The 21950-nt window shown below is 41.6% G+C and overlaps 1 protein-coding gene across 3 annotated transcripts in view; it reads right to left on the reverse strand.

The window, feature by feature from the left end:
- The window catches only part of GAN (gigaxonin), a 41996-nt gene that overhangs the window by 17907 nt on the left and 2139 nt on the right, over nucleotides 1-21950 (reverse strand). For 2 of the 3 annotated variants that reach the window (XR_005831061.1, XM_040614900.1), the window contains exons 2-9: nucleotides 9931-10045; nucleotides 8714-9064; nucleotides 8028-8245; nucleotides 7002-7123; nucleotides 6425-6537; nucleotides 5197-5346; nucleotides 4752-4888; nucleotides 4111-4239 (exon numbers count right to left, since the gene is read on the reverse strand). Coding sequence is in view for 2 of the 3 variants with exons in the window: in XM_040614900.1 (XP_040470834.1) it covers nucleotides 4111-4239; nucleotides 4752-4888; nucleotides 5197-5346; nucleotides 6425-6537; nucleotides 7002-7123; nucleotides 8028-8245; nucleotides 8714-9064; nucleotides 9931-10045 (1335 nt within the window). In the remaining variant the exon portion in view is untranslated. Of the gene's footprint in view, nucleotides 1-4110; nucleotides 4240-4751; nucleotides 4889-5196; nucleotides 5347-6424; nucleotides 6538-7001; nucleotides 7124-8027; nucleotides 8246-8713; nucleotides 9065-9930; nucleotides 10046-21041; nucleotides 21240-21950 lie in introns of those variants that run through there. The other variant, XM_040614901.1, reaches the window with a different exon arrangement.

The raw sequence follows: 21950 nt of genomic DNA on the forward strand, positions 1-21950 counted from the left end.
GAAAAAAACCAAACCAGTGTGTACGGACATCACCCAATTCTCCATGCACCTGTGTGTGATGCAAAAAGGCATAAATTATGAACTCTGGTAGAAGGAAAGACTGACCCATCAGGGTCTCTAATGTGTAGTTAAGATTTCCTGCTTTTTATGGAGTGGACCAACACTGGATCATTGAGTGAAAGATACCCTTACATCTCCCACTTTCACACTTTTTTCAATCTATTTTTAGCTTGATCGATACTTAAAAAAAAAAACAGGATACAATGTACACAAAGCTTAATCTACAGTCTAAAAAATCTACATCCTGAAAAAACCTGCAGGCTGATGTATGGCACTTTCTATCCTCAGTTCACTTAAATCCACTCATGCACATGACTCTAAAGTCAGGCTGACAAAATGTTTATTAATTAAAAAAAATTCTCAGCTACAGAAGTACTTCAAACATGAGAATTGTTTTCTACGTTAACCTGTCCACATTGCATGTGTATGCTACTATTCTGTCTCACTTCATTTGTTTTATTACTTGTTTATACAGTATAGCTGACCAGGAGCCTCAATGTTTATTTTTTTGCTAGTGTGAAGATCTCAGCACATCCTTAGTCTTTAGAAAAGTCTGTGTCATCATTAAGAATAACAATTTGAAAGACTGTGCGCACTGTGAGTTATTATGAAGTTACTGTCAAAGTAAGCAATATTAAACAAGTTCTGTCTTTTAATTCAATTCAAGCCAGAATTATGAGGGTTTATATGAATTAATATATTCTTTATATACCAATGTAAGTACATAGTTAGACATACACACTAAACAAAACCCGTAATTCAGATCCTCATGGACTCTGGGTGCCCAGGATGACGCTAGACCCTGTATTCTCAGGTAATAAGAGCTGAGGCACATACGAAAAATTATGCAGATCACACACGTGTGCACTGCTGCCACATACCTGTAGACCAATAACATGCAACAGCTGAACTCACAGTACATAAAATTCTTTCAATTCAAAAAGAAAGTGATCATGATGGAGTTGTGCACTTACTTAAAACAGCTGGAAAAGTCTGCAGCTCATTATGAAGTATGCGATATTGATATGTAACTTAAAAAAAAACAAACACACTGAGTTTTTGTTTGAGGCTGCTAGAATTTATATGCTGTGCTTTTGAACCACTGCTGCTAAGCGATCTTGCAAACATATTCCTCATTTCCATGACTCTTTCAACCCAACCCTTTTAGAGTTCTGTCAATAATAGACACATACACTGTCATACACTGTCAACGTGATATTTCAGCTTTTGACATATCCAGTATTATCCCTTCACTGTAAATACAAAAGAATATGCGCTGTGGAGTCTCAAGGTACTTACATCCTTCCCAAAGCCTTTTTGAAGCTGCTGGTTTGAAGGGGACTAATCACCTTTATTTGTTTCAGAAACCATTGCTGAGGAAATAAATGCACTTTTCAATTATAAATTAACCTTCTTGCAGCAACTGCACAACGTTTAAGATGAAGAATCAGTCTCTGCATATGTCACATTAATAATGCACTAAAGAACTCTGAGAGAAACACTGTCCGCCTGTGGTAAAAATCTACAGCATTACTTATGCTTTACTCTTGAGCAACGGTGCAGAGCATATGACACCCAGTGCATGTGGAAGTCCTTAACTAATCAAACATACACATAGGTATTTAGCACAAGGTTTTCACAGACTTAAGAGAAGCATATTATTTAAGCTTTCATCCTTTGCTCCAAATAAAGCGATTCAGGTTTGGTTTCTGCTATTTCTGAATCAGCCCAGAAAACAACGACTCTTTGGAAAATATGAAGGTAACTTGCCTTCATCTGGTATTCATTTGATATTTGTGAAACACTATTATAATGAAACTATGAGAATATTCCAGATTCAACAAAGAGTACCAGACAACAAAAAAGTGTTTTGTCTCAGTATCTGGCAGGCGGAAATGTTTGCTAACTGCATTTCGAAGGCAAGTCCCTTTGTGGTGATTTACTCCCTTTTCCACACAGGGACAACTGCTCAGGTCTCACAGTCACCGCCAGAGCCACCCTGAAAGGCACCCATCCCGCACAGTGCTCGGGGGCAGCCGTCAGACCCCAGGAGCTGGAGCGCTAGAACATAGCACAGTAACACTGCACCCTCTTCTGGCCAGTAACACCCCTTCTGCCTCCCAGGCTGGAACTGGGGACCTTCCACAGCGCCGGAGCCCAAACCCCAGCCAGCAGCACCAGCTGCAGAAGCAGCAGTGGCCATCATCCTGCTCTTCGCTGGCCCTCCATTTCCCAAGGAAAACATGGAACCTGTGAGCCACCTGCAGTGCAAGCACAAGTTTCTGCCAAGTTAATTTCCAAGCTCAAACCCTGTGCACTGGCAAGAGCAGAAAGGCAAAGCCTGAATATCTGAGCAGCCCTCAACGCACGCCTCCTCGAGACTCTGGTTACTTGCTCCTGCCTCACCTTCCTCGGAGCCAGCGCAGCCCTCGAGCCACACACGCAAACGTGCAGCGCTCGAAGACGACTTGGAGCGACCGCATTTTTATTATAAGTTTCCTAGAATCCTGTAACACATCTGGGATGGCACCAAGCAGAGACACAAATACACACACTGGAAATACTGCCGGGCAGGCGCCTGTGCCGCAGTCAGCAGGTGGCACCCAGGGCTGCCCTGCAGCACCCAGGCTGGCACCACCGAGCTTTTCCAAACTCCACTTCAGGAAAGCTCAGTCTGTATCAACCAGTGCAACAGGTTTACAGTTGCAGGTGAGGAATCCTGAGCCATTACATACCACCCTTTGAAGAACAGAATCAGCCTGGAAATACTTCAGGCAAACCAACTAAAATTAGCAAGTAGGAGACAAGGGAGCATCTCTTTCCCGAATTCTTTCCCTTTCAAGGGCCTCTTGCCAAAAAGTTTACCAGCTTTTCGCATTTCCCTACACCCATTCCCATAGGGCTAGAAAACACTAGAGAGCAGCAGTAGCAATAACTTTACTCATCCACCTACTTCCTATAACCACTTTAAAGAATGTTTTTTCTCCAGCTTCATTTGATTATAGCTAGTTTAGACATCACTCTGAACAACACAGAAGACCTCTTCATACAGAAATTGAAGTGTCTTTACATTCACATCTTGCAAGAAAATTATATAAAGAACTTACATCTACTATTCTATTTTTGTGTGCTTTTATACAGATCACAGTCATAAATCAGTCTTGATCTTGTAATACAGACATGCTTATCTCCTCCGCTGTCAACAAGCCTTGAAACATCTGACCACAAAGTCTTTTTTCAATTTAGTTTATAAAAAAAGAGAATCATGCAATTTACGGTTATACACAAGAAAAAAGGCACTGGAGGAACCAAAGGTTGTCAGTTATGACTGGAGAATAAGGTGACTACACACAAAATTCTGTATAACCTAACATTTGACTAGTTACCACACGTAGTAAGGTGGATTCCAATACCAGAGGCAAGAGGTAACAAATGAAGTCACCAGAAGCAGATACAAAACAAACAAAAGGAGATTAGCCATGCACAGTGTCAAGGTGGCAGTGGAATGTATAGCATCTGTAGCATCTTTCCTATGGCAAAAGCCTACGTGGGTTCAAAAAGCAACCAGCTATAAATGCATGGAAAAAAAATGCATGAATCTTATTTCTAGTTTAGGAATTCCCTAAACTGCAAATCCCTGGAGACAGGACTAGACCACGGAGAAGTATCCCTGTATGTACACACACTCCTCCAGGAGCACTCGCAAGGGCATGAGCACACGTCGGGGGCAGCTGCACCCTGCACCTGAGGGAACTGCAGGGTGCAGGGGAAGAACCAGGCAAACCACCTGTACGGCCAAGGTGTCCCTCCGGCTCAGGGCCACCCGAGACTGACGGGGCAGTCCCGGGCTTTAGGTCTGGTGTCCGAGAGGGACAAACCACTGAAGCAGATGGACCTTGGGCAACAGCTACGCTGGATCATAAAAGGTAAAACGAGCAAGAGATGTGTGGCACAGATCTAATAGGCTCTGAAGTGCTGGAGCAAGGTGGGGGAACAGCCAGGTAAGTGTGTAAGGCATGTATTTTTATGTTTATAACTGCAGCTAGTTACCTTTTAAACTCGTCATGATAAAATTCAGATTTGCATGTCACCATCTCACTGGCCTGACTGTCATCGCGACTCCTGACCCCGCCAAATACATAAAGCTCAGAGGCAACTCCACAGGCCACTGCCCCAAACCTGGGAATCCAAACGAGGAAAAAAAAAAGGTAAATGCAATTTATCAAAACCATTTCACATATCCTCCTGAACTTTCTCAATTTTTTACATTTTTGTTATTTATACACACACACGCACACCCCCTTACATGTTCAACGAGATGAGATGAGTAGTGAATATGAATCGTAAGCAGCTAATTCAGACCATGTAAAAGAAGAAAACAGCAAAGTATTTATCTCTGGAAAAAAAATCCAAAGTTCCAATTGAACTACACTTTCTAGTTTTCAATTTGAATCAGGGAAGTATTGCTTTTAACACCAGGAGTGTATTTCTACAAAATTCACGTTTATTGCTGGGATGCTTATCTTTATTCAGCCACACGTTAACTCCAGGCCACCACAATTCAGAAAGACACGGTGAAATTCTTAGGCCATCTTCAGGGATTCAGCAGAGAAAGGAAAACTTACTCTCATCAGTGTGTTAAAAAATGTCGTAGGCAACAACCTAGTTCCTCCCCTTCCATTTTCACTCACCTTCTCTCTTTCAGAGGGCAGATTGCTGTCCATTGCTGAGTCCTAGGGTCATAACACTCAACAGATTCAAAGAGCTTTCCATAGGAGCCTCCACCCATTGCATAGATTTTCTTCTTCATAGCTGCATAGCAGCCAATCTTGTGGAAAAAGAAATAGTACAGCTAAAATTAGGCACAGTGTTGAGAGCTCAAAACTAACTATATACACACATACACACGCATATGTACTCGGGTTGCCTGTACAGCATACGTCAAACAATGCCATGCATGAAACTTCTCAGCCACAGTTTTGTTTTGGTACGTAACTGAAGGAGCTGCTTTCTCTCATTTCAAGACTATTTGCTACAGCTTCTACTTGAAGAAAAAGGTTGTGAAAAAAATAGTATATATATAGGCATTAACTATTTAACAATAAGTAACGTGATAACATCCGATGTAGTTCTTACCTTTCTAACCATGGTCAAGTCTGGCTGCTTAGTCCAGGTCCGGCTATAAATGTCGTAGCTCTCCATAGAGATTAGCTCCCTGTCACCATCCTCGCCTCCCAGAATATACAGAATTCCATCAATCTCTACCACACCAAAATTATGCCGTGCCTAAGGAACATCAATACAGTCAACGTTGTAAAACATAACTGCCATCGTGAATAAATCTATACAATCTTTTTTTTTCAGCACACCTGTCTGGAAAGCGATACTGGTATTATGCCTGGGTTTTGTTTGTGTTTTTTTTTTAAATGATGAAGTCCTAAACTCCAGAGTAAGATTATTAATTCATTCAACTAAATAAAAGGAGGAATATTCAAAAAAGATAGAGCAGCAAAAGCCAAAGAGACTGCACAGAAACATAAGAACAGCTTGGCCATATTTCAGTTTGCGTAGTAGTGGTCTCCACAACGAAGCTGTTGCTTTCAGAAGCAAAACTCGAACCCGTTACCTGCGAAAAGGCAGCTCTTCTATTTCGTGTGTAGAAGCACAGCTACCCTCAATCTCACAGCAAACAGGAAACATCATGTATCGTCAAGTCTTACTCACAGTAAGCAGAAAACTCAATGCATCATAACTACAAACGTGGCCAAAACTACAGGCCTCTGCCAACCAGAGACGGTAATGAGGAAAATCCTGTGGCAAAGCAACAATTTCTTAATAAACACCCTATGCTGATTTAAGAAGATAAAAACCCAGGTGTATTAAGGATAAATGTTTACAAATAATAGACTGTTAGTTTTTGATGGAATGCAAATATGAAGGAAGCATTAACTCAAATCAAACCTAAATATGTCTGTGCAAGCCAAGTTCTGTATGTTAGCCAGTCCTCTGTCCGTCTGTTCTGTACATTCTGATCCCTTTGTCCACTTAAGGACTCTCTTGTTTTAGAAGGCCAGTACATGCAGAACATTAAGCATACTATATGACTGATGCATTATGAAATTCCTGAAATTTTGCTGTTCATCTTTACAGCTAACTCTTCACTAACTGTTTAGTTTTTCCAGATCCGGCGGAAAGTATCGGACCAGAAGTGTAACAATGGGATATAAACAGCAGTCAGTCTGTAGCATGATTCTGAATATGCAAGGTGCAAGTGACTGGAGATTCAGAATAAAATTTTGCAGAAGAAAAGGAACATTTTGCCAAAGTAAAAACTTAAATCCCAACAGTTAGATAGAGATCTTGCCTCATTCATTGGTGGTAAGGAACTCCATGAATTGGTATCTGGATCATATTTCTCTCCAGAGCTTAGCGTTCCCTTGTTTTCATCCTGACCACCAAGCACAAATAAAAATCCTTCTGTAAAACAAATTGTAACATGATCTTAAAAACAGGACTCACACCTGTACACTGTGCAAGATAACGTGACTGATGAGCTGTATCCTGGAATTCGCTAAGAGATTCAGACCAGTCACAGGTCAAACTCTGGACTGGAGAAGGTAAAGCCCATACATAAATCTGGACTCAAGTCTACCCCTGCAGATACTCTTCAACATATTCAGTGATGCAGCAACTAGAGTTTACTTAAAACATGAAATACTCCTGGAGAGACAGACGTAGCAGATTCCCACAAGATGTTGCGGGAATAGTGATTTAAGACACTCAGATGACAGGGATTTTCACAGAATCAAGTAAAGTTTTGGGCAGACAAAGGGGAAGCATGAAATAACCCCAGTGCAGTCAATCTTAGCTGTATCTCAGATTTCGAGGCACTGGTAAGTTTTCGTAATATTGAATTTACAATATATAAAGTTCCCCTTTACCTGCTGACAATACTCCATGATTGATCCTTGGAATACTCATAGGAGCAAGTTCAATCCAGAGCTGTCTATTGGGATCATAAAGAGGACACATACACCGCATCACTGAGGTTGGTTTCCGTGATCTGAACGCAGGGTGGGAAGGGAACAAACAAAAACAGAAAGACAAGACAGAGTTTTACAAGTTCACTGTAAACAACTTGTGTCCAAAGCTTGCTTGTTCATGTTTTAACATCTATTCATAATGCGTGGCACTTCCCTGGTAAGGTGAAGACCCCCAAACCAAACGTGTGTAAACTGAGTTTTGTACAGACTGGAGACATAAAAAGCAGATGCGCTTCATTCGTGCTGGATCTGCCTACAACGTTTTTTTTATGAAGGAACTTTGAACAAACTAAAAAGAACTGACAGACAGTAACGTTCAAGTAAAGCGATTCAAACACTGATGTGCAAAATGTTATTTGAGTATTTTATTACTCTTCTATAAAGAGCAAATATCTAAGTGCTAATTTTATTTGAACAGGAAAAAACCCTCTAGCCCAAGGTGTACTCAAGACAGAAAGGGAAAATTGCGTGGAACAAGAATTTTCACCTGGCATCTCAGATGCACCAGTAACGAAATTTTTTTTGGAACCACAGCTATTAAAAACAAAACAGTTAAAGCAGATGTTTGTTATTTTTAACACTTAATAGAGATGCTTTTCAGAGCATTAGAAAAGTGTTTCTCCAACATTCTGGGCTTATTTTGAGTGACGTCTATAAGACAGTCAACACAATGAAGAAACATGTCCTACTCCAAGTCTAGTAGACGTTGAATGTCAGAAACTCACCACAAAAACAACTATTGCTGAATCATTCACAAAGTTATTTTAGTTGCCTGAACAACTTAAAAACAAACTCAAATGATAGAGTAATAAGCCCATTAGGCACACGTACTCTCCCCGCGCTGTGTTTTGCAGACGTGCCATGAATGCCAGCCACTTGTATTTTTACCAGCTGTGACAACCTGCAATGCCACTTCATACTCACACTCGTTCTTCTCCACCAACAGTCACTATACACTCCGAGTAGCCCCGGGGCTTGAAGGAGGCCAGCATCGCCTCTCCCTGCTGGGGCGCCGTGAGGGGAATATTGTTGCATTCTTTGACGATCTCCCGTACCAGTGGTTCGCTCATCATCTGCTCACGTAAATACGCCGCATCTAAGCCGGAAACCCACACTGCTGACATGACATCCTTCATGTGAACCTACAGAAAGAGATAAATTGTAGAAAATCCCCCAAACTTTACAGAACAGTGCTAAGCCACTTGTTACATACAGGTGCGTCTATCATTACCAATAACTTTAAAGAGTTTTTGATATTCGGAAGTAATACCAAAATCTACCACACAGTGTTATTAAGAAAATGCATAAAGTCTTCAAAGTTTCACTACAAACATGATACTTGCTTTCTCTCCAAAACAACAAGATTATATCATCAAATGCCAAAAAAAGTATTTTCTTAATGCTTATTAAATAATAAAGGCAGAAGATAATACATCATCAACACAGCTGTCACCCTTTCACTGCAATCCCACTGGCTGCACTTCAGCTAAAATTCAACTAACTCTGTAAGTTCAAGATTAGCCCTGAAAGAAACGTTATCTACTTCCCACCAATTAGAACAAATACTGATTTGGGCCACGTTCAAAATACAAACATTTAGATGTCCTGACCTTTCTCGAGTCTGAATCATGAGAAATCCATCTAATCACCGCTTCAAAGACATATCTTTCGTTTCCAACATTGAGCTTTTCCATCGACAGCACTTCTTTCAGTTTTTGAGGAGTCAGTTCCAAGAATTCCTCTGTGCTGCTGACATCTCGAAAGTGAGTTTCCAGATACTCTGAGGCAAGGTAGTGAACATGATGCAAACAATAGTGCAGTGCAAAGTCCCGAATACCAATACAGTTCTCAGCAGCTATGCAACCTTCTAAAAACTCACAGCAGAGAGTTTTTAAGTCTGTAAGCAGCAGGAGATCAGCTGCCTGTACCACATCTTGGATAGTTTCTTCATTTAGCCTGATCTGCAAGAATTAATTTAGAAGTTATAGCTACTATCACTCATTTGTTTCATGACATGTCCGCATTCATTACACTCATTCCCAGTGGCTGAGAAATGGAGTATTAATGTCAGTGTAAAAATTACAAGAAACTAATGCAACTACTACACGTTTATGAATTAACACAGGGCTGGAAAGGTATTTGACAGAAGGTGTATAAGCAGAGTTTTGCATCCAAAGTAACCATAAAATTGCTCATCTAACCTTGGAACCGAAAATGAATTTTGCTGCAATAAATAAATTTTTAAAATGCATGTCCAGAAGAGAATTTCAAGCCACATCTGCTTTTTCTTTTTCCGCTGAAAGTTAAACCCATTCAGCAATCTCACCGTGGCTCCAAATAAAACCACAACAACTTGAATTCCTGCTAAAGCTACTGGCAGGCAGAGAGATCTGAAGGGCACGCTGTCAGCAACAAGAGGCGGAGAGGTGGGCACGAGGGCCAGGAAGGGAGGATGCCTGGTGGACTGTAATGTTCAGCGACAGGGTCTCAATCTCTACTGCTATCAGGCCAGCTCTCTTTTACAGCTGTCAAAGGCCGCATGTTTTAAAGTAGGTTACTGAAGGTAGCCACAAATTTTAATACAAGTGTTTGACTCTTTTTAGAGTCCTCCCTCACTGCATGAGAAGAGCAGAGCCAACCCCTGCAGCATCTATTGCCTCTACTTCACACGCACAGCCCCACTGCGATATACTGCTTTGTGGAAGTTTTATCGAACGCTCTAAACCTCAACAGGCTTATCTTTCCAGACAGCAGTGTTAAAACCCAAGTTATTTTGCCAAATAGTTCAATTTCCTTCTAGGTTGTTGTTTTTTTTTTAATACCGTACCTGCCCACTGAAGATGTAATCTAGTATCTCTTTCATGATATCAACAGATATCCCTTCAAGTTCAATCTTGTATGTTGAGCCATCATCCTTTGGAGGATTATAATTCAATTTTGTTCTAAGAAGAAAAGAAAAGAAAAAAAAAGCTCACAATCCGGGCACTGCATGCTCTCAGTTTTCTGAGGAAACAAATGCTAGCTATGGATCACTTGAGCTCTAACAGAGATATTAAAACCTTATAATATGATGTGAAAATTGTCTCTCAAATTAGCATGAAAGGGATGCGTGTATGGTCTCTAATATTGCTTGTCACATTTCCAAACTGCACATGTTAGCCTTGCAAACTACCCACAGCATCAAAGGGCTAAAGTAATTTTTTCACAGCTCGTTCATCACAAACATTCAAAAACTTTGCACAGAACTTCAAACAGAACAGCAGCTCTGCTGACAGATGAAACACAAGACCCTGCTTTGAAAAAGGTGGGGAAAAAAAAACACCTCCAAACAAAGAATACTTTACCAAGAAAAAAATAATTACAGGGAGCAGATGTGATCGGAATATATACTGGCAGCACAAATATTTGGATTGCGTTACCATTTTGTGCAGTTTATGATGTTATCGGCCCAATGCTATTCCTGGCTGGAACCAAACTGTGTACTCACAGTTGTAGGAAACAGCCCATGTGCTGCTCAGCTGAGCTTTAAATATTCATCTACATCAGCAGACACTTCGCTTATGAGCAACTTCTTTAAATATACCAGGAACAGTTTGATGTGCCTTTCAACAGAATGGAGGGGGGCTGGGGGAAAAGATGAGGAAACAATAATAACAACAACAATACAGCAGGCAGCTTTGCTTTCCGTCCTCTGTTACTGCAAACCCTTTTTCCAGGAAAGACAACTTCAAGTGTCCAAAAGGGAGCAGGTTTGTTTTTCCCCATGCTTCAGGCAATGAAGAATACCTTATATAAAGACCAGAAAACTTGTTTCGCTACCTCTATGTATATATAGGTATCTACATCTGTATCACAGCACATTCAAATAAAAGCCTTAAAACTCTTTTAATTTTCATTTGAATATATTCTTAGATAGAATTAGTTTCTTCATGTGAAAAGCTGCGGCTTTGCTAAGCTGAGAGCGTCCAGTTTGTCGCAGTCTTCCACTATCCACACTCGTACCAAGGAAACACATCAACAGGGCTTAGCCGAGGGCAGCTTCTGCTTCACTTACCCATATCAGAATAATTTAGTTTCTCACAAAATAAGATATAACTCACATCAAATAAAAATAGCCCTTTACAGGCTATGATTTTAACTGTGAGTGAGGACGGCGATTTTAGCCCCGAAGTTAACCATGTTGGTGGTCCTGTTTTGACATCACTTTCCTGCACTGCCAGAGACCCGCCGCCTGCGAGCGGAACACCCTGGGAGGGGATGCTGCCCTGATGCACACACACGACTGCACGAGGGCTGAAGCTAAGCTGGTTCACTCTGTTTGTACAGCACCTGGCACAAGGGACAATGCAAATAACGACGACGATATAATACAGATTAGGAAATTGTTTATTTCCCAACACTTGGAAGATTAGAAAAATTAAGCCTGTTCTATAAACAGCCTCAGTGAGTTCCGATCAAGAGCATGCTGCAAGAGCCGACACCGATGTGCAATGCGTCAGCTGAAAACTTCTAAACCGAATATACATCTCTGGCAGCACCGTACAGTGTGTATCTCAGCTCAGGCCATCCCTGCCCGTGTGGAATGTGCACTCTTCACGCCTTCAAGCTCCGAATGAAAGAGCGTACAGATCCAGAGTAACACACATTTTCAACTAACACAGTGCCAAGGCTTCTTTACACACATTTTCACATCTATCCAAACTACCTCAACTTTCACGATGCCAACCATGCTCAAGTTTTCGGTTTCTTGGTTTGTAATGGAAGCTTCATCTTGTTCCCTGGGATGAAACTATTTGCTTTTAATTTAACATAAAATGTATCAAGGTTTACAGTGTCTGGCTTTCTTTACCACAAAAGAGAGACAGTCAGATGGTATCTCGATCTCACACGTATCGGGTACCTATGAGTAGCTGGTATGGTCAAATACCTCGTAGTATCTACACCGAACCTGGGTAGTCCAACATGTTGTGGGGATTAAAACAGATGCAAGGCATACAATAAACACTACATGCCAGCACTCATGGGGAAATTAGGAAAAGAACTAGTGCTATTTATCACTCACTTTCATCTTAGCATCACCTGTACACACCCAAGCTAAATCACCTCATTGCGTGGACTTTACGCTGACGCCTCCTGGTAACAAGAAAGTGTTGTTCAGAGTTTTGGGGTCTTATCAGGCTAGATCCTCTAATTACTGTGTACTTTTCCAGGTATCAACAGCTGTTAACCTGAAAAGAAACAAGCCAGCCACTGATGCAAGGCAAAACCACAAACTGCAAGTAGAAAAATAACCCTGAGAACAAATTGATTGATTTCAAAGTTATAGATACTCACATGTAGGTCAACATTCACCTTAGGCAAATGCATCCCTGTTCAGACTAAGCTCTGCTCCCATCATCTGTCCTGAGAAGCAATAGTTATCCATCTGTCACACCAATTTGTTAGTTAATAGGCTACTAGGGTTTTTATTTTGGTATGAAGATTTATGAGCTGCAACACAAGAACCATTCCTAAACAGCAGCTAGAGGCACTCCTTGGCACTCAAGCCAGGTTCTGCAGGACAGCTACTGGCTGTTGGGAAGAAGGGGGGAAAGAAAATGATGCAAGGTCATAACCAGGTATGGGGCTCAAAAAGTTTAAGATAGAAAATTGTAAGTCTAATGTGGAAAGAAAGCTGAAGGAGGAGAAAAAAGTAGGAGGTATGTCAGCAGAGCACAAAGAGCCATGCCTCCTCTTGCATCACCCAGCATCAGCTGTTACCTGCACCCACACCTCACGAGGAAACCCAGGTCTGGGCATCCTTGTCATAACACATGCAATAGACAGAACAAGAAAGTTTCAAAACACATTTATTCCCAATTTAGAAAGACAGAGCCGAGAGCATGTAATGAAACATTTAACCCTGGGCCTCCACCAAATTTCACTTTACAAAAACAGTTTCTAGCTACGCTTCAGCAGAGATTTTCCAATCTGTCAGTACCCCAGGATGGAGGATGGCTTCTTTCCACCATGCTCTTCCCCATGGTGATTTACTCAGCCCATGATTTGTGCATCCGAAAGCTGGGAATGGCCATCAGCAATCCAAGGTGCCGAGATGTGCCCAACTGCAGGTCGGCTGCTTCTAACACATGCATCTCGGAGCTTCCTACACTGGACAACATTTCTAATTACTTTAAAAGCACTCTAAGCTGCCAAACCACAGCAGAAAAGGCTGCCTCAGTCTTCCTTAATTCAGATGAAAGACCACAACATCAAGAGTTAGAAGGAAATAAAGCCCTCGGTGCCAACCAGAAAACCCATTAGCTGGGAGCAGAGCACAGCTGAGATGCATACAGAGCTGGGGGAAACAAAACAAGGCAACTTCTTCATCTTGTTTTCTTAAGTAATTTAATTTTGAGCAGCTTGACTCCACATATGTTTTAAAGCAATGTCTTCCATTTTTTAATTAAGCAGATCATCACTGTAAGTTGAAGATACTTCCAGTAACATAAACCGTGTTCTATAAATGTGTAACATCTACCCCAACCTCTCGTCCCTGGTCAGGTAAACTGCTTGGCACACACTACACCTTGAGCAAGTGGCCGAAGAACAACTGGGTTTACCTAGTGTTTTGATGTTGTGTGTCTGCATGACAAATTTGGAATCTGCTCTTCCACATCACTTAAGGAATACAATCCTAGTGAGTCATCTCAAATGACACTACATAAGGCAGAATGAGGAAAAAAAATCCAATACCTCTTCTGTATCTGTAAGCAACAATATAGGCAACATAAATCACTGAAATGAAAACAAAGGCTTCAGAAGAAGTGTTGGTATTGCTAGGGTCACAATTCACATCTAAAGGCATAATCCAGATTCAATTAATTAAAAAAAACCAAACAAACCCAAGAAAAACAACAACAACAAACACTCAACAGCTAAATTTAGGACTGTCCATGGCTCTTGTTAAATTAAGATGGATCTTGGAAGTTACACCTCATTTTAAAAGAGCAAAACAAAGAAAAACACAAGTCATACTTCCAACCTTACAGCCAGGTCCACGTGGGAGCAGTTGTGGACAGTTTAGATGCAGGAGAAGCACACTGAGAAAGGGTCTATGTGTCTGAAAACTTGTTTTTCCTATCTTTTACAGTTGACAGTTTACAGGAAGGGTAATAATAATTTTAAAACACCCAGCCAAACAGAAAAACAAACAAAACGAAAATCAAAACAAAGAATTCAGCCACCACTGATAACACTCCTTTCCCTGAGTCAGACATAATTCTATGGGAATGTTTTTATCTTTAAAATGTCTGCCTTGATTGTAAACTGTTATGAAAAGATAACTGATGTGTTTCTACAGTACTGACACTAGTTATAAAGAAAACAACAGTATAAACTCTTGGAATGCTTTAATCCTTAGGGCACTGGTATACTGGTACCTGAACAAGTAAAGAGAACATCTGCCTGCAAAGCCTGTGCCTTTGTAAAGGGGAATGCTCTGGACCACATCTACCTCGAGCAGGTTTATGATATTTACAGTGAACAACAATCAGAAACTCTGGGAAACAAAAGACAGACGCTTTGGTTTTGATGCTTTGCAACACTAAACTTACCTGCTCTCACGTCACCACACTGCAAACAACACAGCTTGCTGACCTACTTACACAGCTGTAGCAGGGTGTCAGGAACCAAACTGTAGGAGGCAGAGGGAAACAGCTGCCTTTTTGAAAGGACCCATCTTTCCAAATTACTGACTTTGCTCCAGATTAACCATAAGGGCTAGTCTACACAAGCTCTGCCAATATTGCCACACTAGCAAACCTTAGTATTTAGAGAGCAAAGCCATCCTTCCAAACCAAAGAGTAATAAAATGGGGTTTTGACGATGTATCTTTTACCTGCGCTAGTGCTTTAAAATGAAGTTCTACCTCCAACAACTGTTTCCAGCAAAGACATGCACCAAACCAAAAACAGGGTCACAAGGATGACTCGGTCCCAAAAATGACAAGTGAGTGCTTTGAGATTTTGCATCAGTAAGGAGAAAACTTTAAAACTCTGCTTTTGATGCACAGATCAGGTCAATTTAGTCTCCTCCTGACCTGGCCTTCCTTATGTAGGTTTGAGTCTTTCAAGTACAAGCTTTCCATGTAAAATCTATTTGAAGTCCTACTCAGAGCTGACCATTTGAATGGTGAAGTTTTTTCATTTGTCTGCCTTTGCCCCTGCAACATTTTCTCCCATGAATACTGGTCTTTCTGCGTGCAAAAAACCCTTAATAATCACATTATTAAACAGGTCAGACACAAAAACATGATGCAGCAGTTCACTCCACCCACTACCATCCTCCAAAAAGATATTTTACAACCAAATCAGAAGGCTTTCTTTGAGGTCGCACCCTGGCCCTTAGCACCACACATAAAAGACAGTCTTCACCACACCCTGCAAAGGGTGCCAGCTCTCAGAGGATTTTGGCTTTGCCTCTCGTTTGTCTCTCTTCTTAAGATGATCTGTAACTGCAACTTCAGGTCCCAAGGCAAAGCAGTCCACCTAACAGCTCAGCACAAAAACCTGCAAAAGTTGCTTTGCTTGGTTGAAGAGTAACAACAATTAGGAATAAACTGTCCAACTGTTTAAGCTGAAAAAATTAAGTCAGGCAAAAACACAGCGCTTTCCCCCTCCCCTCGCCCCCATCCCTCCCCCTGCCAAGAAAGAGAACAACGCAATTCCTTCCGAGCAGCACAGGGGACACGTACAGGGCTCACGGGCTTCCCTCAATGAACAGCTTGTTTACCCTGAAAATCTGAAGTTACTCCGACTACACTGAGCTCATCCAGAGCTAGACTGTAATCTAAATTGGAAATCTACCCTCAACCAGAAAGAACATCTTGCCTAAACACGAGCGCTAGCCCCAATCAGACAGAACGCGCACTTGACACAGTCCCCAGGAACGGACCCGCAGCGCTCCTCAGCAGCAGTAAGTACTGGCCATTTCATTTGACTTTGGGGTTTTTTTAGCCAGCTCGGAAAACAACAAAGCAACTGTACCAGCTGAGCTTACCAACAAGTCAAACACGAGCAATGCAGATGAGCTGGCTGCTGGGCACAGACAGCTCGTGCCATGCACCTCGTACGCGGCGTAAAGCGCAGCTTGGCCCCACCAGTGCGCGTAGCTGAGCAGACCTGGCCCAGCCGCCACACACGTTCGGCTCCTTTCACATGAGGCACAGACCTATTATGTACCTTCCTGCATCAGAAATACCTGCCACTGCGTTTAGAAAGGTGGTTTGGGGCTTTTTTCTTCTTCTTTCTTTGTTTTTAAAAGCTGGGGAAAAACCATATCTAATCTCTGATCCTCTGCGGGCTGCAGGCTAACTCAGATGGAACACTTATCAAAGCATCTCATTAAGTAACTAAATCTGTATCATATTTACACCATTTGTGTGCTACACGACATTCAGGTTCACTTACTACATAGATGATTCATGAGATTTCCAGTCCACATCAGCTGAAAACTTAGCCTTCTCCTAAACAGCAGCGTTAGACCTATTAGGTAGCAGTTTGGAACTAGGACTTCCTCAGAAATGCAAAGGATGACATTTGTGGAATACAGTTTTAAACTAAAAAATGAATTGTATTTTACTCAAAAATACATCTTCTTTCAAAGTAACTCTGCTTTTAAATTTGTTAAAAATGCTTTTTTAGAAGGAACAAGTACAGTACCATACCCATGCTGTTTACCTTACCATTAAACATATTTAAGAAATGCAATGCTCTGTAGCTTGTCTCTAATGATCCAAACATTCCTGTGATTTACTAAAATCATTATTTGGAAAACACCAACGAACATGCTAAGAAAACTTTGTTTAATCAGGTTTTTATACCTCACCTATCATTATAGCACATGGGAGAAATAAGCTGAGTCAGGGAAAGATTTTCATAACCACCGATCAGTATGAAGTCAAATGGACAAAATTACGAGTGTATGAGTAGTGTCGCGGGACAGCTGGAAGATGGGACAAGTGTTGTGTTTCTTTGGGAATCCAACCAAGAGAGGCACCAGAACTCTAGACACACTGGGAGTTGGAAATTGGAGATCTGCAAGACAACGACACTGCCAAGAGGAAAAAGAAACCAGGAGCGTGGATTTCACCAGCACAAGAAGGAAGAGCCAAGAGCGTGCAGCTCAGAGCACTAACCGCGTCCATAAACAATAACAAGAGCTGTACTAGGCAGCTTAAAGTCATTCAGGAGATGTAAACCAATGTGCCTGAAGACATAAGCCAGCTGCTTAACTATGTGGTATTAAGAATGTATTTCCTTGATAGGCAACAAGTGATTTCAGACCTGTCCACAAACAGTGATTTTGTTCTTCTTGTCGTTTTCTTGGAAATAATTAAGCAGTGGCATAGATACAATACAGCGGACAAACGAGAGGCTGAAGGCTCCCCTATGTATAGGTAACACTGCACTGATACTCAGTACCAGGACACAGTGAAAGCTTTGTACAATAAGAAAGAGGAAGAGGTCTGGACAGAGAGTGAAGGAACAAATTCTTCAAATCTTTTCATGTTTGTCAGTCTACAGGAGGAGGAAGCTACTTTTGTAAGAGCAGTTGAGACCAATGGAAACAAAACAGGTTCAAAGAAAAAAAAAAACCCAACAAACCACCAGAAACCAAAACACCAATCAAGAAGTCCAGACTCATCAACTCAGATCTTTCTCCAGACACATGAGCATCTTCACACCTTCAGAGCAGCCCTGCTCCTGCCACAAAATACATTTTAAAGAGTGCACGAAAAATTATTAAAAGTTCTTTTAATAATACATGTTTTGCCAAACAAGGCAATTAGCGCAGGTGTAAAGGCAACCTACAGAGTATAAATTACCCAGACATCCCAAGCAGCTCCATCCTGCCACACCTCCTCCCACCCCGACTTGCCCCTTACATCAGGCATGCAGACGAACTGCACGTCCTCAGATACAAAGAAAGGACAAGAAATTTCATCTCAAGCTCTCCTGCATAAACAAGATGCCCTGATTTCCAGTTCTCCCCTTGCCTGACATGTAGGAGCAGCCCAACTGTATTTTCTCACTATTTTGAGCTGGGTAAGAGCCTTATTGCTTCCTCCCTTCAGGCCATCTTTAGGGGCTTGTTGGAGCAGGAATACAATTAACAACTCCCCATTCAAGCCTGCTATAGTGATTTTTAAATCCCTTTCTAAACCATAAGCTTTCCACCTACCTTTATCACTGTTGCCCCCCAACTATTTATTCAAATATAACACGCATTTAGGCACTTGTCCTGAGTTATGCCAGGTAGAGAGTTTCTGGGCAAGGTAACTATCTTGATTTATTCCTTCTCAAAGTTACAGAGAGTTTACAACTCAGTCATCACTAAACATCACAGGTGACAATCTTGGTTTTTAAAAAATGAAACTAAACCAAAACCAAACTACGTCTACTTTAAAAAAACCCTTTAATTGGAAAAGCTTCAACAGCCTGGAAGAGAGTTCTGGCCTGATTTGTTCCTGACTTCCTGCTGCCAGGGCAGCCTGCAAAGTTCCCAGGAGACTGCCAGCAACAAACTTCTCATAAGAAACCTCGAAGACAATACGACTTTAGAGCCCTCCTGGATACAGCAGTTACCACAACAGTGCCCTGCACGCCCAGTGGAGAGGGAACAAGCCCTGGCACAAACACAGCGCTATTTGGCTAAACCAGAACTCGAGAGCACAGGATCCTGACAAGCAAATACCTCCCAGCTTCAGCAGTGGTTTGTATTCGTGACTTCAGTACTAGTCCCAAACAGCAAAAAAAGTTTTAAAACACTATAGGCTCTCTATAAATGCCAATAAAAACCAAACAGGTATCAGGAAATAAACTGCACAAGCTGCTGGCACGCCTCGGCTTCCACCTTGCCTCGCTCTACGTTACTTATTTGTCTATCAAGTGTTACAGCCACCGCCAAGCCACACCTTTTCAGCGCGCTGCAGAACGGGTGTCCCGTCTCCCGCTTTTCACACCAGCGGTCGGGGATGCTCACCGACAGACGAAGACCATGCCTCAGCAGACTGCCTTCTCACAGGTTCAAGACAACTCAAAACACTTCCAAGTGCCAGGACGCAGAGGAAAGGACGAGAGTTCGGCGATGGGGGACACGTCCCACCACACCACGGAAGCCTATTTCAGCACTGAGCATTTTGCGGCTGTGTAAGAGTCTTACAAGACCTGCAATGTTTTAGGGGTATTGGCAAGTTGAACAGCACAAGTGAGAAGATGCAAAGGCTGTCAAGGTTATTTCTCACCAAAATCCGTTTACAAGAAGTACAGCTACTTACAAGTAAATTGAAAATAATGTGAACTTAATTTTACATTTTATTTTTGTTTAGCTTTATTATGCTCACCTGGAAAAAGATGAAAATATGGTTACTAGTCCGTTACCAAGTTAGAAAAGCGTTGGGGAAGGGTATAGAATACATACACCCATCTGTAATCTGTTCATGCAGATGCATGAAAACCAAAGGTAAAACTTGCTGAGGTAACAAAAAAGTCTAAATTTAATTTCTAATACAGCAGTACAATTCCGGCATAACAACATTAAGTTAATCTAAGAATCTGAGCTTAAATTAAATATCCTCTTCGTGAAGGTAGTTCCCACATGCTCCCTACAATACAGGCAGGCAGACTGTTAAGTTAGCAAAATATTAAGAGTTGCAAGTTTCAGCTGGCCAGGAACAAATCATGCCAGATAGTGACAGATCTGTTCAGATGAGAACATCCGCTGCTGCTGCTGAGGATACCAGGACCAAATCTATCCCATAGAAGTTTTCCAGATACACGCTACAGCTTACACCAAACTTACTAGCGGTTTATTCTGGTAAAAGCACTCTTATGCCACTGTAATTTACGCTAAGCTCACAAACGAAATAAATTACACCAGGGCAACAGTACTGTATCTACATCAGGGCAACCACCAGGCAAAACAATGCTGAAAAACAGTGCAGGCTTCTGGCCAATTTGTTAAAGAAGAAAAAAAATCAAGAGCTAACCTGGCTCGAATTTAACTTTTCTGGGATGCACAGCAGCTTCACTTTGAGCCAAACCACACTCTGTCCTATGGCAGTTTCTTCCTGAGGAATTCTCCTTTTCTCAGGCTCAGAAACATACCACAAGATGTTAGAGAGAGACAGAAAGACTTCTGTTTTGTAAAGGACAGGATTTGCTCCAGGGGCACACAGAGGGATTAGATAAGCCTGGACATATAAGGCAATTCTATAGCAATTCACACAAACCCCCCCAGACCTCGCTGCCCTCAGACTGCTACAAGCAACTTGGCATTAAGCAGCTGAGGCATGACCTCAAGAAGCAAACTACCACAAAAATTAAGTCTTACTGGTCCCACAGACTGAACATTTATTCATAAAAGAGGCTCTTTTTTTTTCTTCCCCCCCTTTTTTTCCTCCTGTACTTGCAGAAGCTAGCCTATGGACAAGACAGACAGATGGGACCCATGGCACCAGTAACATCTCCACTTGCTCCTGTGTCCCTTTCATGTCTTCTGTCCTCTCCCCACTGAAGCTGCCTTTTTTGAGCTGCATGGATAATTCAGTTGCCAAATAACCAGAGGGAAGCCACATCACTATAATTTACAAGTGTCCTACTCATAACCAGTCAGCCAAACAGCTTCCATGCAAAACTAAAAAACAGGTAACGCTCCTCTCTCTGTGGCTGCACAAATCCTTCAGCGCACACAGACTCTGTTCACACCCAACCACCCCCTCAGAAAGTCCGTGCCTACTTATTTTCCTACTCACACCCTAAACTCAGCATTCATGCAAACCCTACACAGCTTCTGAACTCGCCCACCAACCTGCCCACAGCCACAATACATACTGACATTGCCAGATACACCATGCCAACCCATACTTCCACTGCTTCGCTGCTAAGTTTCACATACCCACTCATTTTTCTTCCAAGTTTTACTTCTGAAATTAGTTAATGGATTTTTCTGAGCTTCGTATTGGAATTTTTCACATGAGAGCAACCCAAATCAATTGGCATTTGGAGACTTTAACAGCCTCTGGTACCAGAGCATGGTTTGGAATCATCTACCCTTAAAATACAAGGACATAAAATTCGTTAATTTCCAACAGTAACATTTTACATAGAAACCTAAACCAATCGTTTATTTGAACGCTCAAAATACATGGGACTTGCATAGACTAGATACAGGCTGGAGATCAATTTTCTCTCCAAAAAGCACCACTGAAACATAACTTTTGGCTGGAAACGTAATGCTCTGACAATGGCAACCCACCTGACCAATTCCACCCAACGTGAAGACCAGATGGACTAAGAGAGAGATCCTGGAGTGATAAAAAGAAGAGAGACAGGTAAAAATCAGGCTCTGCAAAGGTAGGCAAGAAAAATGTGTTTCTTAATGTGCCGTACAAGAACTAGGTACATGTATTTTTGGTTCTTTAAAAGAACCTTTGCAAGCCCAAGGAGAAAAGATGAGTAAGCTTTCAAAAAGAAAAAAGTTAATCATATTTATTTATTAATGCATGTAACCTACTTTCACACATAGATAATGAGTTCCTTCATGGGATCTGAACCTGAACAATTTTGAATTTAAAAAAACCACAACTCTAATGACTACAAGTTTTGTTGCTAACGTAGTTATGTCTGGCACTCTTACTCCTCACACATGCTTAACTCATGTTTCCCCAGTATGTTTTTCCAGAGACGAACAAAATGCAATACTCTAAAGATGAAATTCTATGAAAAGGCACTTCTTCACAGGATAATTTACAAAAATATTTTGATTAAGTAGTCTTTTTCACAGTAAGATACTGCACGTTTCCTG

Source organism: Falco naumanni, chromosome 15 (genome assembly GCF_017639655.2).
Source record: "Falco naumanni isolate bFalNau1 chromosome 15, bFalNau1.pat, whole genome shotgun sequence".
Taxonomy (NCBI): Eukaryota; Metazoa; Chordata; class Aves; order Falconiformes; family Falconidae; genus Falco; species Falco naumanni.